Source organism: Salmo trutta, chromosome 14, assembly GCF_901001165.1.
Source record: "Salmo trutta chromosome 14, fSalTru1.1, whole genome shotgun sequence".
Taxonomy (NCBI): Eukaryota; Metazoa; Chordata; class Actinopteri; order Salmoniformes; family Salmonidae; genus Salmo; species Salmo trutta.
Window position 1 is genome coordinate 16,841,477 of NC_042970.1, and position 16,922 is coordinate 16,858,398.

The window sequence follows — 16,922 nt, forward strand, 5'->3', positions numbered from 1 at the left end:
GACACATTATTCCGTTTCTGTTAGTCACATATCTGTGGAACTTCTTCAGTTTATATCTCAGTTGTTGAATCTTATGTTCATACAAATATTTACACATGTTAAGTTTGCTGAAAATAAACGCAATTGAGAGTGAGAGGACATCTCTTTTTTTGCTGCGTTTACCATAAGCCGACGTCGTTTTAGAGAATTTGGCAGTAAGTCCAACCATCGTCACAACTGCAGACCATGGGTATGGCGTTGTGTGGGCGAGCGGTTTGCTGATGTCAGTGTTGTGAACAGAGTGCCACATGGTGGTGGTGGGGTTATGGTTTAGGCAGGCATAAACTACGGACAACAAACACAATTGCATTTTATCGATGGGCCAAAACGACATTAAAATAAACAATTGCCCTTTTTCTCCCCAATTGGTAGTTACAGTCTTGTCCCATCGCTGCAACTCCCCTACAGACTCAGGAGAGGCGAAGGTCGAGAGCCACGTGTCCTCCGAAACACGACTCTGCCAAGCCGTACTGCATCTTGACATACTGCTCGCTTAACCCGGGAGCCAGCCGCACCAATGTGTCAGAGGAAACACTGTCCAGCTGGCGACCGAGGTCAGCTTTCATGCGCCCGGCCCGCCACAAGGAGTCACTAGAGGTCGATGGGACATGGAAATCCCGGCTGGTGCTGGGCCAATTGTGCGCCGCCTCATGGTTTTCCCGGTCACGGATGGCTGTAACAGCCTGGGATCGAACCTGGGTCTGTACTGATGCCTCAAGCATTGCCCTTTATTGTTGGCAATTTGAATGCACAAAAATACCTGAGGCCAATCAGTCAACTGATATTGAAAGACCTTTTTCTTTAAAGGTATCTGTGACAAACAGATGCATATCTGTATTCCCAGTCATGTACAATTTTTTTTAATGAAATGTATGCATTCACTACTGTAAGTCGCTCTGGATAAGAGCGTCTGCTAAATGACTAAAATGTAAAATGTAAATGTGAAATCAATAGATTAGGGCCTAATGAATTTATTTCAATTGACTGATTTTCTCCATGAACTGTAACTCAGTAAAATCTTTGAAATTGTTTTATGTTGCGTTTATATTTTTGTTCAGTATAGTTACTGTTGCTAAAAGTTTTGAAGAATTTGATGTTGGGAAAGTGGTCACAGTAGCTGATTTGAGTCAAAAGTTTGTTTACAAAAATTGTTTACAGTGAATATAATAAAAGGTTGGGAGTGATGTCACAAATCCCATGAAAGTGGATGGAGGTCAAGCCACACTAATAAGAAGTATGGCGAAGATTTACAGTGGGGACTCTTGCTTGGCAAGCACTAGTATTGAGTACCCCGGAAAGGTCACGAGTTATTTGACACGAGAAAGCTCGAAAAAAATAGCTCTACAGAGCACCAATAGGCACAATGAACGGCTAAATTACATCCGGACACGAAGGGTCCGCAGTGCTCCCCTGATGCTCCTCCTCCTCATCACTCTATAGGAGCTAGTGATGACCGAGGTTGAGTGGGTCGTCAGTAGTTAGCACAGCCGCAAAGTCATAAACAGCACACATTTCTACAATTTATCTTATTAAAATCGAATTATACACCTAACCTTAAACACACTGTTAACCTTATGCTTAACCTTAAATGAAGACCCCAAAACATGATTTTTAATTTGACTTTGTGGCTGTGTTATCGAGTGGAGACGGGATGAGGGACCATCTCCATGCGGCCGCTTTGTCGGGGGTGGGACTAGTGATCGTTGTTGAGGAAGGCTGACTATCCTACTAACGTTACGATCTTACTGGTAGATAGGTACATGTTAAAGAATCTCACAGGTCGACAATAACTTTGGCTTGTTTAAATAATGGTTCAATTTCAAAGGTGTTGGCTTAAAAACCTTATCCTGCAGAGTCCGTACTGTCGGGGAGTTCTACCATCGAGAGAAAGTTCTATCCCTGAGTTCGCATTTTGCCTCCTGTTTGGACATCGACGCGCTGGATACAGTACCACATCAGGTTAGTAGCTTACTATAGTCTAACATACTATAGTAGTGTACAAGTAGGCTATTCATGATTTTGTTGAACTTGTACAATGAAGTGATTTTTGTCTGCAAAAGTTGTAACTGGACACACATTCCACTGGCGCAACGTTTGGAGTTAGTTGCAATTAAAAAACGACATGTGGGCAGAGAGGAAAAGGAAATGCGAGAGGGCGTACTCCGCCCACGAAAATAAGACAACGAAGTGAGGAATGTTTGTATGGAGGATATTGCCTCCTATCTTTAAGGACATGTATTTCCATTGTTAGAACGGTCACTTGACTATCTTGTCAATATAGATACTCTTTGATATCGGCTTTTTACGAGTATTCATGACTCCAATTACACTGCATTAAGCTGGCTGGCTAAATTGAGTTATTGGACGTCCCATTTAGCCCTGTGTGAGAAATGGCGCAACGCTGCCCAAATGCAAATACGCCTCGCACGCGATGCCGTTTTGGAAACATTAAGAATTGAATTTTAATATTAGCTATAAGTAATTGTTCTAATAAAAAAGATACACTTAACTGTAGGGATTAAAGTTATGTCACTGCGACTGATTTCCGTCATATGGATTCTGGAGAGGTCATTTTTGAGATGTAGATCTGGGGGTGTTTGGAGATGAAAGCCTACTACAGACAGTCTGTTCAACTAAATATATTCCCAAATGTTTTCTCAAATTGTATTTTCTTTGTTACGCTGTGTACACTCAACTGACATGCATGATTGTAGCGGACACTTCAATGTTCAGACGAAGCTGGAATTAAATACAACTCGCACCACCGTGTTGCTCAGCTCAAACAGCAGTGTATAGGCAACTCAAAGCCTATACTTCATCACTCAGGAAGTAACTTTCCAGTGCTTCTATTTTTGACATTTAATGTTATTAAAACTACACCAGACAACCAGAATAGTTGACCTATTTACTTAGTCGTCTTCTATGCGAGAGTAATATTCCTCTCGAGGTGCATTCAAAATTGGGAGAGCCATAGGCGGTAAAGATGTATTCTGGCAAGCAGTCAATGCACAACAATTCTTGATGTAAGCGCAATTCTTGATGCACACTTTGAAAGCAGTGTTGGCCTTTGTTAAAAAAAAATGGGGATCCTAGTTTTACACTGAACAAAAATATAAATGCAACAACAATAAACATCTGACATTTTCAAAGATTTTACTGAGTTACAGTTGATAAGGAAATCAGTCAACTGATATTGAAAGACCTTTTTCTTTAAAGGTATCTGTGACCAACGGATGCAAATCTGTGTTCCCAGTCATGTGAAATCCATAGATTTGGGCCTAATGATTTCACATGACTGTAAGAAAATGTAGGCACTCACTACTGTAAGTCGCTCTGGATAAGAGCATCTGCTAAATTACTAAAATATAAATGGAACACAGATATGCATCTGTTGGTCACAGATACCTTTAAAATAAAGGTAGGGGCGTGGATCAGAAAACAAGTCAGTATCTGGTGTGACCACCATTTGCCTCATGCAGCGTGACACATCTCATTCGTATGTAGTTGATTATGCTGTTGATTGTGGAATGTTGTCCCACTCCTCTTCAATGGCAGTGTAAAGTTGTTGGATATTGGCGGGAACTAGAACATGCTGTCGTACACGTTGATCCAGAGGCTCCCAAACATGCTCAATGGGTGACATGTCTGGTGAGTATGCAGGCCATGGAAGAACTGGGACATTTTCAGCTTCCAGGAATTGTGTACATATCCTTGCGACATGGGGCCGTGCATTATCATGTGAAGCATGAGGTGATGGCAGTGGATGAATGGCATGACAATGGGTCTCAAGATCTCGTCACAGTATTTCTGTGCATTCAAATTGCCATCGATAAAATGCAATTGTGTTCATTGTCTGTAGCTTATGCCAGCCCATACCATAACCCCACTGCCACCATGGGGCCCATCTTCCTCTACTGCCTCAGCATAAGACACCTTCTGCACTACTCTGATCCTGGCAACTTCAACCTGCTTTTCTCTCACAGGACACCTGATCTCCAGCACCATGGGTAGCCCTACAGTTTACACACACCGATATTACACATTCCTTTGTCTCATGTCCTCCTGCACACTTCTCACATCTAGGAATATCCCTCCTACACACTGCTGCCACATGACCATAAGCGTGACACCTAAAACACTGTAATGGGTTTGGGACAAAAGCTAACCGACACATCCTGACTTGACTTTGTCTGGTAAAGACTCTGCATCAAATGTCAGGATCACAGATCGTGTCTTCTCTGTTTCACCACGCTCTCCACCAGGTCTGCGTCACAACAAACGGCGGGCGTCACAGACACCGGGAATCTTCAACTTCAGTTGACCCTCAACACTTAGTCACTCCAGTTAACACTCCTTTCAACAGCGCCCTGCTCCAGAGAGGAAAGTAAGTCCTATTTCTTGTCCCCAGTTTCGTGGTGTGGAGCGCACGCTCCCTCTGGAAGGCAGAAGTGCAAAAAATCTACAAGATTCCACTTCCACAAAAAAATCAACAATATTCCACTTCGAGTCACTTTCACCAACCCAACATTCTCCAACCTCTTTTCCACCCAACCTGACACCACATATGGAGTTGCCAGAAGGAAAAGATCCATTCTGTCAAAAAATCTCAATCATCTTTGAAATCAGGACGAGGCTCAAACTCTGCGATCTTCACCACACCTGCCACCGTAGTTAATTCATCCTCACTCTCATCATGTTCAATTTCCTCAGCTCTTCCAAAAGTTCTGTGTGATCCACCTCTGCATATTCACTCAAAACATGTTCCACTTTTCAATTTTTCTTCCTGTCTGCCATCTTCAGCTTGATCAGATCTTCCGGAAGGCTTGTGCATTCATTCCCCCATTCCATATATGCTTATGTTCCACTTTCCTCCTTTTTTCCCTTTCCACCCATCTTACCCTCACCTCATGGCCACACCGGCAGCCATTGAAAAACTATTCTGACCTGTACCCCCGTGCGGCATCACTTTACAAATGCAGTTTTACAACCAGAGTTTCAAGTATGCTTTAGGAGCAGTTGTGCAACAAAGCTCTTAAAGGAGCAATGGCATCTTAAACTGGCATTGACATACTTTGTAATATAAACCTACAAATACTTTTTTTTGAGTGAATAATTATTTGTATATTTATTCTAAAATAGTAACAATCAGGATGTTGTGTCCAATGGGGTAAATGCAGATGGACAAACCCCAAGCTTCATCCTATGTACATTGTAATGCCACTATGCTGCATCAGTTAGGCTACAGGTGATAATGCTTATTGCTAATAGCACATCTAATAATGTGGGGACCTAAACAAGGGGACTGGAATTGGTCAAACTAGCAGTTTAATACATGAGTAAAAGGATCTTCTTTCCCTAAAAGCATGATGGTCATGACTTTCTGACATTAAAGGGGAGGTTGGCTCCAGATAATCGATCTGAGATCGACTTAAGTTTCAGTCATGGGATTAATTTCTCGTTAACCCCTGAGACTGCTGTACAAAATGCGTTCCAGCTGGAAATGTGGACTGGAGTGGAGCAAATCCACCGTAAAAGCCAATTAATGGTCAATCCGAAATCTGCAGTGGCAGTACAGTATTTAAAATGATGCAGCCTACGGAGAAGTCGGAGCGTTCAGACTTCTTGCGCTTCGGGGAGCTGTTATACACATCCAATAAATTGTTGTGCACCGTACCAGACGTAGTGACTCAGGGCTAATCTCTATAGCCATCCAGCTAATTACAAGCAACTGGCTAAACGAAAAGACAAGGCCTTACCTCTTCTGAGATGTTGGAGTTCGTTTCCCGGTACTGCACCGTTTTTCCACCTGCATCTCCATCCCAAATATTTTTGGGCCTGTTACAATACATCAATCATGATGGATTTGACAAATATCCACTTTGTTAGATACGATTTGTTGAATCTGCGCCACTCCATTGTCCGTCTATCTCCAATGGTCTGCATTCTATTGACTACTTTACCACATCGATCCCCATTACCTCCCTGATCTCTTTCCAGGAGTTCAAACTTTAGTGTCTTTAAAATCCCTACAGGAGGTATCATAAAGATGTATCTTATTTGTGAACCTGTTCTGATAGCCTTTTGTCAAAGTTCCCCATGTTTATTGTCAAGGAAGTGAGTTTGTGTTTATATAGGATGTACCGCGCCACCTACCGTCAACCAATCATGTCAATGTAGAGGCGCACGGCATCGCGATATGGCCTATGCAAGCCTCCGGAGGCTCCGCAATCACATCACACATTCCGTACGGAGCCTCCGGACCACATTGCCGGATCAAGACTCAGATTTTTCACTTTAAATTGTCTAACAAAAAACAATGATTACAAAGTTTTTAAAAAACATACAACTCTATGCACAAGGGCTAGGCCACTTTGAACAATTTCCACTGAACATTTTTACAAAAACACATTTCCATTTGAGACAAAGTTTGGTAACAGAATGCCAGTTTGTTTGTGCTGTCATTCTGTTACCAAACTGCATCTGCATTGTTCTTCAAGTAAATGTGTTTTGGTAAAATTTTCTGTGGAAATTAAGTAGTTCTTGGAGGGTGAAGGGTTAGTGTCCTACGCTGTGTCAGACCCCCTGCAGTAACTTCCTCATTGTGTTGTGTCCAGCCCTGCAGATGACTGCATTATGAGAGGGCTCTGACTTCAGCAGTCTCAACACAGAGCACCATCATTACCCCTAGTAGACAGGTCTAACTCTAATTACAGCACACACTACATACCTTTTGACCGGCTTGCCTTTGATTTAATGATTCAATTTTTTTAAAGATGTTTCTTGTTGTTGCCTTTTATGTCGAGATGGTAGAGAACCAAATAGTTTCTTTGTGATCAAGGGTGAGATGGAGGTAGAAAGACAGGGGGGTGTATTTCTCTCTTTCTGTGAGAGGGGGGTGCTTTTCTCTCTTTCTGTGAGAGGGGGGTGTATTTCTCTGTGAGAGGGGGGTGTTTCTCTCTTTCTGTGAGAGGGGGGTGCTTTTCTCTCTTTCTGTGAGAGGGGGGTGCTTTTCTCTCTTTCTGTGAGAGGGGGGTGCTTTTCTCTCTTTCTGTGAGAGGGGGGTGCTTTTCTCTCTTTCTGTGAGAGGGGGGTGTGTGTGTCTCTTTCTGTGAGAGGGGGGGTGTGTGTGTCTCTTTCTGTGAGAGGGGGGGTGTGTGTGTCTCTTTCTGTGAGAGGGGGGGTGTGTGTGTCTCTTTCTGTGAGAGGGGGGGTGTGTGTGTCTCTTTCTGTGAGAGGGGGGGTGTGTTTCTCTCTTTCTGTGAGAGGCGTAGCAGCTTTAGCAGCAGGACTCTGGCAGATCAAACGTTCTTCCTCTGGATTAGAGAAAGGTAGAGGGGGAGAGCAGCTCTTTTGTTGTCTCTGATAAACATAATTCTTAAAGACGGACCATTACAACAAACATGAGTGCTGACCTTTAGAACAACTGTGTGTGTGTGTGAGAGATGGCGAGGTGACCATCTTTGTGGGAAGGTGATGTGCTCTCCTCTCGCCCTTCAGCGCTGTGGCACCAACAATAATTCACCAGAACATCACACAATTCAATGCTGCACAGCACCCTCTCTATACCCCCTCTCTATACCCTCTCTCTATACCCTCTCTCTATACCCTCTCTCTATACCCCCTCTCTATACCCCCTCTCTATACCCCCTCTCTATACCAGGGGTAGACAACTAGATTGAGCCACAGGCCGATTTCTGTCGGAGTGAATGTTTGGGGGGCCGGAAAATAATAATCAATAATTTGCACTGCAAATTGACCACAGCTAAACCCAAAAATGGATTATTTTCAAATACAATAATTTCATACCTTGATTACATTAAGACACAATCACATCTCTTATTTAAATTTGTGGGAATACTTGAACAGATCTTGGGGGGCCTACAAATATTCACTGGTGGATGCCTGTTTCTGACCACTGCTCTATACTGTCTCTCAACCCACACTTGCTCTTTCTCTCTCTACCTCCCCACCTCTGTCTACAATCCCTTTATCTCTTTCTCTACCCTTCCTTAAGGCGTCAGCATGCTTCAGTGTGGCTGGCACCTAGCCGAGAACCGAACGAGTGTGCTCGCATGCTCCCTTAAAAAAACCTTCTCTTGAAAAACGAGCGATAGTACTGTTTGTCCATTTTGAGAAGCCGTAGCCAGTATACACTTCCTCAAAATAGTCAGAATTCATCTAAGATAACTCAACTCAAGAAATCTAACATTAATTTTGACGTTTTTTTTCCAAGGAGATCTTAGTCGCGCAATTTTATATTAACTAAGACGTGTCGTGCAGTATTTCTCAAGATTTCCTTTTGCATGAAAACGAGTCTGTCGTTGAATGACAACAAATACTTTATTGAAGAATCCCTACTGTTGACAAATCACCAACTTCAGCTTGCCTTAAGAAAAAATGTTGTGTGCCAAACAACGTCAGCACAAGAACTGTTCGTCAGGAGCTTCATTAAATGGGTTTCCATGGCCGAGCAGCTGCACACAAGGCTAAGATCACCATGCACAATGCCAAGTGTCGGCTGGAGTGGTGTAAAGCTCACTGCCATTGGACTCTGGAGCAGTGGAAACATGTTCTCTGGAGTGATGAATCTGGGTTTGGCGGATGTCAGGAGAATGCATAGTGCCAACTGTAAAGTTTGGTGGAGGAGGAATAATGATCTAGGGCTGCATGGTTAGTGCTAGGCCCCTTAGTTCCAGTGAAGGGAAATCTTAACTACAACATACAATGACATTCTAGACGATTCTGTGCTTCCAACTTTGTGGCCACAATTTGGGGAAGGCCCTTTGCTGTTTCAGCATGACAATGACCCTGTGCACAAAGCGAAGTTCATACAGAAATATTTTATGGAGATTGGTGTGGAAGAACTTGACTGGCCTGCACAGAGCCCTGACCTCAACCCCATCAAACACCTTTGGGATGAATTGGAACGCCGACTGCGAGCCAGGCCTAATCGGCCAACGTCAGTGCCCGACCTCACTAATGCTCTTGTGGCTGAATGTAAGCAATGTTCTGAGTGGAAAGCCTTCCCAGAAGATTTGAGGCTGTTATAGCAGCAAAGGGGGGGACAAATTTTATGCCCGTGATTTTGGAATGAGATTTTCGACAAGCAGGTGTCCACATACTTTTGGTCATGTGTATATCCTGATGCCTAGTCACCGTGCCGATGCATATCTAACCCTACCACTCCAGTATCCATGCACATTGTAAATATGGTATTGGCACTGACCCTGTATATAGCGTACTTACTTTCTCGTGTTCTTATTTCTTGTGTTTTTGTTCTACTTTACTTTTTTTAATACATGTTTTATAGTACTACTGCATTGTTGGGATAGAGCAAGCAAGAAAGGCATTTCACTGTAGTAGTGCACGTGACAATTAAACTTGAAACTTGATCCAGCTATGGTCCAAACGTTCAATTGAGAACTCAAGGGCTGGGTATACCCACCTTGGGTTAAGGCTAAGTAGGCCTATACATTTTATTCATGACAACAGAATTCCATGGCAGTCAGAGTTAAGGCTATCCTGCTGGCTATAGTAATAGGGATATAATTCCTCATTTATATTAGCCTACCTCAGAAAGATATGAGAGGCGTCCATATCTGGGTCACAACACCGCAGGAAACCTACCCACTCTGCATTCTCAGAGAGTTCACTGAGTTCATGGAGATGGGCCGGCGGCAGAACTAATTAGTTGGACGTGCATTTGATTTCCATAGTGGGCCACGTTTTTTTTACGAGGCCTCCTATGAAAACGGCAACCAAACAATAGTCACTTTGAGTAGCTCATTTCATGGACAACCCGTTTCAAATGAGAAATTTAAGGACTAATTTGGCCTCTGCACCGAGAGATCTACACAAATATTCAAGCACTTTTCTCTTCAATGTAACATTCGATTCCCGATCACATTCACTGTCACCAAGCAGATTGTTTACTACGTTTTATAAAGTCAATAATCGCTCTATAAAGCAGGTAGGCCTATCTGCTATATCTCATACTCCACTTCTCTTATCGTAATCCCTTACCCACCAGTAGCATAGTAGCTACAGTGTAAGCGGCTAGGTCCTCAAACAAACTCCTCATAGGCTATTTTAAATATTTATGTAGTTGTTACTCATTTTATAATTCAAGAAGCCAGGTACATTTTATTGCATTGTCTCTTTAACAACCATTTTTTACTTTTATATAAAAAAATATGTATGTGTCACAGCCCATGCTCCAAACAGCCTCTGAACAAAGAAAAAACATCCTGATAAAGACCATGGACAACCTGGGGAAAAAAGCTAACTCAGTCTGCAACCAACAACGGGAAATTGTGGTGTAAACCAACCATATTATAAACCAAATTGGCCCACATAAAGAGAGGAGGGATGCTGGTGTTCACCAGAGACATTCCGTCCTTGAACAGTTCCTCCACCAACAATCTGAAATGCCCGAAGGCACCAATCTGCCCAACTGTTGGGTAATCTTAAGCTTGTTCCATAAGTGCGGTGTGAAGAAACTAAAAGCCATTTTACCTAAATCTGTACTGACATAAGGAATTTCAAGAGTTAGCCATCCCTGTGAGCGGGTATGGTATCATGCTTTCATAGGTTAGTAAGGATGTTAGGCAATGTGGGAGTTTTTGCGTAAGCGCTTTGTAAATTAACAGAATGCGATGTTCCAACCTATAAAAAACCAGTAAGGGCCAGCCGCTTTCTGAGAGCGAATGCAATGATGAGTGCAAAATTGATCACGGAGGGCGCAGTGTTAAATTGCTTCCAACGGGCTTCAATGAAGTGGGAGCTGCATTAAGTAAATAATGGTGTCTAGGACCGGTAGGAATGACTGAATGATCTGCTTTCTACTATTAAGCGAGGCGCACAATCTATTTCTATAGAAATCCAGTTTTATTTTCAGCTTCTTAGTTAACTCACCTATGTTGTTTTAAAAGACAACTTATCAACGATCCAAATGCCCAGGTATCTACAGTGCATTCGTTAAGTATTCTTTTTACACATTTTGTTACGTTTCAGCCTTATTCCAAAATTGATGAAATATTTTTTTCCCTCATCAATCTACACACAATACCTTATAAGGACAAAGCGAAAACAGTTTTTTAGATTTTTTTTTTTAGCAATTTTATTCAAAATAAACTGAAACCTTATTTACATAAGTATTCAGACCTTTTGCTATGATACTTGAAATTGAGCTCAGGTGCATCCTGTTTCCATTGATCGTCCTTGATGTTTCTACAACTTGATTGGAGTCCACCTATGGTAAATTCAAATTGATTGGACATGTCTATGTAAGGTCCCACAGTTGACAGTGCATCTCATAGCAAAAACCAAGCCATGAGGTCGAAGGTATTGTCCGTAGAGCTCAGAGACAGGATTGTGTCGAGGAACAGATCTGGGGAAGGGTACCAAAACATTTCTGCAGCATTGAAGGTCCCCAAGAACACAGTGGCCTCCCATTTTAAGAATGATGAAGAAGTTTGGAACCACCAAGACTCTTCCTAGAGCTGGCCGCCCGGACAAACTGAGCAATCGGGGGAGAAGGGCCATGGTCAGGGAGGTGACCAAGAACCTGATGGTTACTCTGACAGAGCTCTAGAGTTCCTCTGTGGCGATGGGAGAAACTTCCAGAAGGACAACCACCAATCAGGCCATTATGGTAGAGTGGCCAGACAGAAGCCACTTTTCAGTAAAAGGCACATGACAGCCCACTTGGAGTTTTCAAAAAGGCACCTAAAGACTCTGACCATGAGAAACAATATTATCTGGTCTGATGAAACCAAAATTGAACTCTTTGGCCTGAATGTCAAGCATCACGTCTGGAGGAAACCTGGCATCATCCCTACGGTGAAGCATGGTGGTGGCAGCGCCATGCTGTGGGGATTTTTTTCAGCGGCAGGGACTGGGAGACTAGTCAGGATTGAAGGAAAGATGAACGGCACAAAGTAGAGGTCTTTGATGAAAACCTGCTCCAGAGCGCTCAGGACCTCAGACTGGGGGCGAAGATTCACCTTCCAACAGGACAACGACCCTAAGCACAAAGCAAAGAACGCAAGAGTGTCTCTAAATGCCCTTCAGTGGCCCAGCCAGAGCCCGGACTTGAACCCGATCGAACATCTCTGGAGAGACGCTCCCCATCCAACCTGACAGAGCGTGAGAGGATCTGCAGAGAAGAATGGGAGAAACTCCCCAAATACAGGTGTGCCAAGCTTGTAGCGTCATACCCAAGAAGACTTGAGGCTGTAATCACTGCCAAAAGTGCTTCAAAGTACTGAGTAAAGGGTCTGAATACTTATGTAAATGTGATATTTCTGCTTTTTGTAGTGTGTAGATTGATGAGGGGGAAAAAACAGTTTAATCAATTTTAGAATGAGGCTGTAACCTAACAAAATGTGGGAAAAGTCAAGGGGTCTGAATACTTTCCGAATGCACTGTATAAGAAGGGACACGGTCAATTTGGGCTCCGTTTACGGTGCAGATACTTCAATCTTGGAAGTCATTATAGTGGGCTCTAGAAAACATGTACTACAGGTGCAAAGGACAACCATTATAGTCCATTGAGCCCATTTTAGCCATTACCAGAGTGTGTTTGATAGGTCACTGCAAACGTTTCTGCGGTCCTAACAATAACGTAGAAAAAGAAAGAGCACAAGCAAGAGTTGGAAAGAGTCGCAAGGATAAAATGAAAGCAATCAATCCAGTGAGATTTAAGTAACAAGTGGATTTTGCACCACTAAAACACAGGACATTTCTGGCTGAAATGGAGAAATCTACAGGTGGGCGGGGCATGCGCGTTTAAGGGAATTTATATGTTTAAGGTAATGACTAAAGAATTTCACCCTGAAACGTAATTATTAGATTATGTAACATGTATAAGGAATAATTAGAGTGATAAACTTAAGTCCAATAAGGTTTGGTCGAGACAAGTATGGGAGAGAAATGTGTGTGACTAAGAAAATACAGAGGACAATTAAACTATTCATGACCTGACCTGGTTGGAACTCTAAGAAACTTACGACAGGAAAGGGAGTCCTGTCAAGGTCCCTCTAATCTCGGGAGGATAGAACTGCCAGCCTGGTAGTGATAAATGAGGACTGTGGGGAAAGATGCATCCCATCTACTGTTTGTGTGTGGGGGTGAGAGTTATAAAATGACATGTCTTTGCATTTTGGACTTTAGAACGTTCTCATGAATAAAGAACCAACCTTTTGCAGTAGCTGAGTCTTTGCCTAATTATCTTTAAACCCAGGGTCTTACAAACCTCGGGGATTGGTCAAAGCGTAAATAATTGTTAGTTATCATCATTGGGATTGAAAATTCTCGTGACAGCGTTGCTAAAAGTTTAATAGAGCACGTGTGTGAGAGATTCTTCTATCTGTGTATAGGGATCCTTGGTGTGAGAGAACGTACTCTAGTTGCAGTCAAACCAGATGGGGTCCAGCGTCGCCTTGTGGGGCAGATCACGCAACGCTTTGAACAGAAAGGCTTCAAACTGGTGGGCCTGAAGATGCTACAGGTGAGAATGTCTAATTCCAAATGAACCCCAAAGCTCCTGCCTCCTAGGCATCTGAAAGGATTGGATAGGTATAAGTAGTATGATAATAAGCAATATGATAGTAGCCTCAACTTGTCCTCTGATACAATATTTGGAACTTGTCATGGATGTGGTTTATTCATAAATGACTATGTAAATACCAGACTTTAAAATAAAGGTTAACGCAATGTTGGTTTTCTTTCAGGCACCAGAGGAGCAGCTCTCTCAGCATTACCATGAGTTAAGGAGGAAGCCGTTTTACCCCAGTCTCCTGCACTACATGACCTCTGGTCCCATAGTTGTTATGGTGAGGGTTCCTGCCTCTGTCTAGCCTCATAATCTAAACTTCAATTGCTTCGTTTCACGGCTCGATTCAATCTGTAGCTCTGAAGTTCAGCGCGATTGAAAGGTAAAGGCTGGAAATGAAGGCTCAATTGGAAATAATCTTTTACATTTCAAGCATGCTATAGCACTGAACTTCGGCGATACGGATTGAATCAGTCCACACTGTTTTCTCACTTCACTGATCAGTCTGGGTGTCCTCTAATAGATGGACTCCTGGACAGTTATTTCTATAAAATAACTGGTACAATCAGCTGTTAAGGCCCTTTCTCAATGGCACAACGGTAGTAGATGGTTGCCATGATCTGAGACCAGCAGCCCTCCTTTTGCCAGTTCAGTTTTTCATCACTCAGCCCTAGACTCTACCCAACTCCTCTGGGCTACCTACTGTACCATTATTCAATTAGTTTTGAGTAATGACCCTCCAAATCGGTTTTAGTGAAAATATGGCCAAATGAAATGAGAAGCCCCGTTTATACCTGGTTCTAACATACGTCCTTTGTCCTGATCTTCTGACATTCTGATTCTGCCTACATTTATAGACGGGTGTAGGCGATTTTAAAAGAAGCATTGTGATCAGATCTTCCTGACCACTGCCTCCAGAGGCAGTCAGGGCTGTAGTCATGTGTCTGGATATCTTACAAGTGTAGCCTAGCGGTTAGAGCGTTGGGCCAGTAACCAAAAGGTTGCTGGTTTCGAATACCTGAGCCGACAAGGTGAACAATCTGTAGATGTGCACTTGAGCAAGGGACTTAACTCTAATTTGCTCCAGGTGCGCTGCACTACTATGGCTGACCCTATAAAACGACACATTTCACTGCACCTATCCGGACGCAAGTAATCACCCAGGATAAATGGGGCTGGAGTGTGAAACAATAATTAAATAAAGCAATTCATTTTAGATTCCCAGACTACACTGCCTTAATTTATGTTAAATTCAAAACCACCAAACCACTTGTGTAGGGATTAGATAATGGCAGTGGCAGTGTGTTCAAATATTGATTTAGTGCCAAATTGATTGACTTTAAATTAACTTGCTGAATTGACTGATTTTGAAATGGGATTGCCCTAATCCTGATGGAGAACTAAATTCATTCTTGTTGTCTAGGTGTGGGAGGGTTATAATGTGGTCCGGACATCCCGGATCATGATAGGAGACACCAACCCAGTCGAGGCCCAAGCAGGCACCGTTCGAGGGGACTTCAGCATTCACATCAGCAGGTGAACCTTTTTCAACAAAGATTCAAATTGAAAGATGTTTCACGTTACAATAATTGGCACAATACCCTTTTCAACAAATATTTTAATGATAATTGGATGACAATATGAATTGAGGCAATAAAATGAAAGGATGTATAAACATTGAACTTTATCATTGAGTGTGTTTTGAAAATGGGAGCATAATTTCAATGGCAAAATACTAAACTGGACTTCAAGCCATTAACAACGAACTAATGAATGTAGGTTTGTGTTTTTTATAGAAATGTGGTCCATGCCAGTGATTCAGTAGAGGGGGCTCAGAGGGAGATCCAGCTGTGGTTTCATCGAAAGGAACTGATGGATTGGGACTGCTGTGACCACAGTAGTACCTACCAGATATGAGAAAGAGATTGTAGGCAGAGATGGAGAGAGTTAAGCATTTCATTATACTGTTGTATCCTGTGCATGTGACAATGAAACTTGAAAGAGTGAACAAGGTAGAACGACCAATAGGAATAGTGGCTCCATAACCATACCTACCTCTTTATGTGTCTTGCTTGCAACACTCAGTGCCCCACGTGCAATACTCAGCCCTCTCCATCGTGGTGGCTCCAATACCCCTGAGTCTCCTAGCTACTCTTATAGTGTTCAGTCCTCGCCATATGTGCAGTGCGTTCGGAAAGTATTCAGAGCCCTTGACTTTTTCCACATTTTGTTACGTTACAGCCTTATTCTAAAATTAATTACATCGTTTTTTTCCCCCTCATTCATCTACACACAATACCCCATAACGACAAAGCAAAAACAGGTTTTTACAAATGTTTGCAAATGTATAAAATATAAAAAACTTAAATATTACATTTTACATAAGTATTCAGACCCTTTACTCAGTACTTTGTTGAAGAACCTTTAGCAGCAATTACAGCCTAGAGTCTTCTTGGGTATGACGCTACAAGCTTGGCAGACCTGTATTTGGAGAGTTTCTCCCATTATTCTCAATTGTCAATTGAATTTACCACAGGTGGACTCCAATCAAGTTGTAGAACCATCTCAAGGATGATCAATGGAAATAGGATGCCCCTGAGCTCAATTTCGAGTCTCATAGCAAAGGGTCGGAATACTTATGTAAATAAGGTATTTCAGTTTTTAATAAATGTGCAAACACTTCTAAAAACGTGTTTTCGCTGTCATTATGGGATATTGTGTGTAGATTGAGGGGAATAAAAAAATAATAATTTTAGAATAAGGTTGTAAAATAACAAACTGGAAAAAAGGAAGGGGTCTGAATACTTTCTGAATACACTGTATTTGGACAGTGAAATTAAAATGTTCATTTTGGCTCTACTCCAGCATTTTGGATTTGAGATCAAAAGATCGATATTACAGAATGTTAGTTTATTTGAGGGTGTTTTCATGTCTAAATGGTAAAACAGATAAGTATAACAGCACTATATGTTAAGTACCCCCATTTGAATAAGTATTTGGGCAAATTCACTTATAGTGTCGTCTAAATGTTAGTATTTGGGCCCTTATCACTTGGATTCAATGACTTCATCAAGCTTGTAACTTTACAAACTAATTCGCTGCATTTGCAATTTGTTTTATTGTGGGACATGTCTTGCCCAATATTAACTGAATGGTGTCATTTTATTTCTAAATGAGCTGAGAAGATGTTTCTGAAAACGTCCAAATCCATGCTGATGCTGCCATGATTTCCGAAAATTCGTTATCACAGTGTATCACCCACTACAATTATGCAGTACAGTGTAGTCAGCAAGAATTTTTGCATTTACACTGGTGGGCCCCGGTGGCA

General features: G+C 42.2%; 1 protein-coding gene across 1 annotated transcript; it reads left to right on the forward strand.

Annotated features, from left to right (window-relative positions):
• The first annotated feature begins 1,459 nt into the window (after window positions 1-1,459).
• LOC115207528 (nucleoside diphosphate kinase B) lies at window positions 1,460-15,519 on the forward strand. The gene is made up of 5 exons (XM_029774670.1): window positions 1,460-1,998; window positions 13,419-13,549; window positions 13,773-13,874; window positions 15,018-15,130; window positions 15,391-15,519. Exons 1-5 carry the CDS (start codon window positions 1,848-1,850, stop codon window positions 15,509-15,511), a joined length of 618 nt encoding a protein of 205 aa, XP_029630530.1. The 5' UTR covers window positions 1,460-1,847; the 3' UTR covers window positions 15,512-15,519.
• Window positions 15,520-16,922: the final 1,403 nt, after the last annotated feature.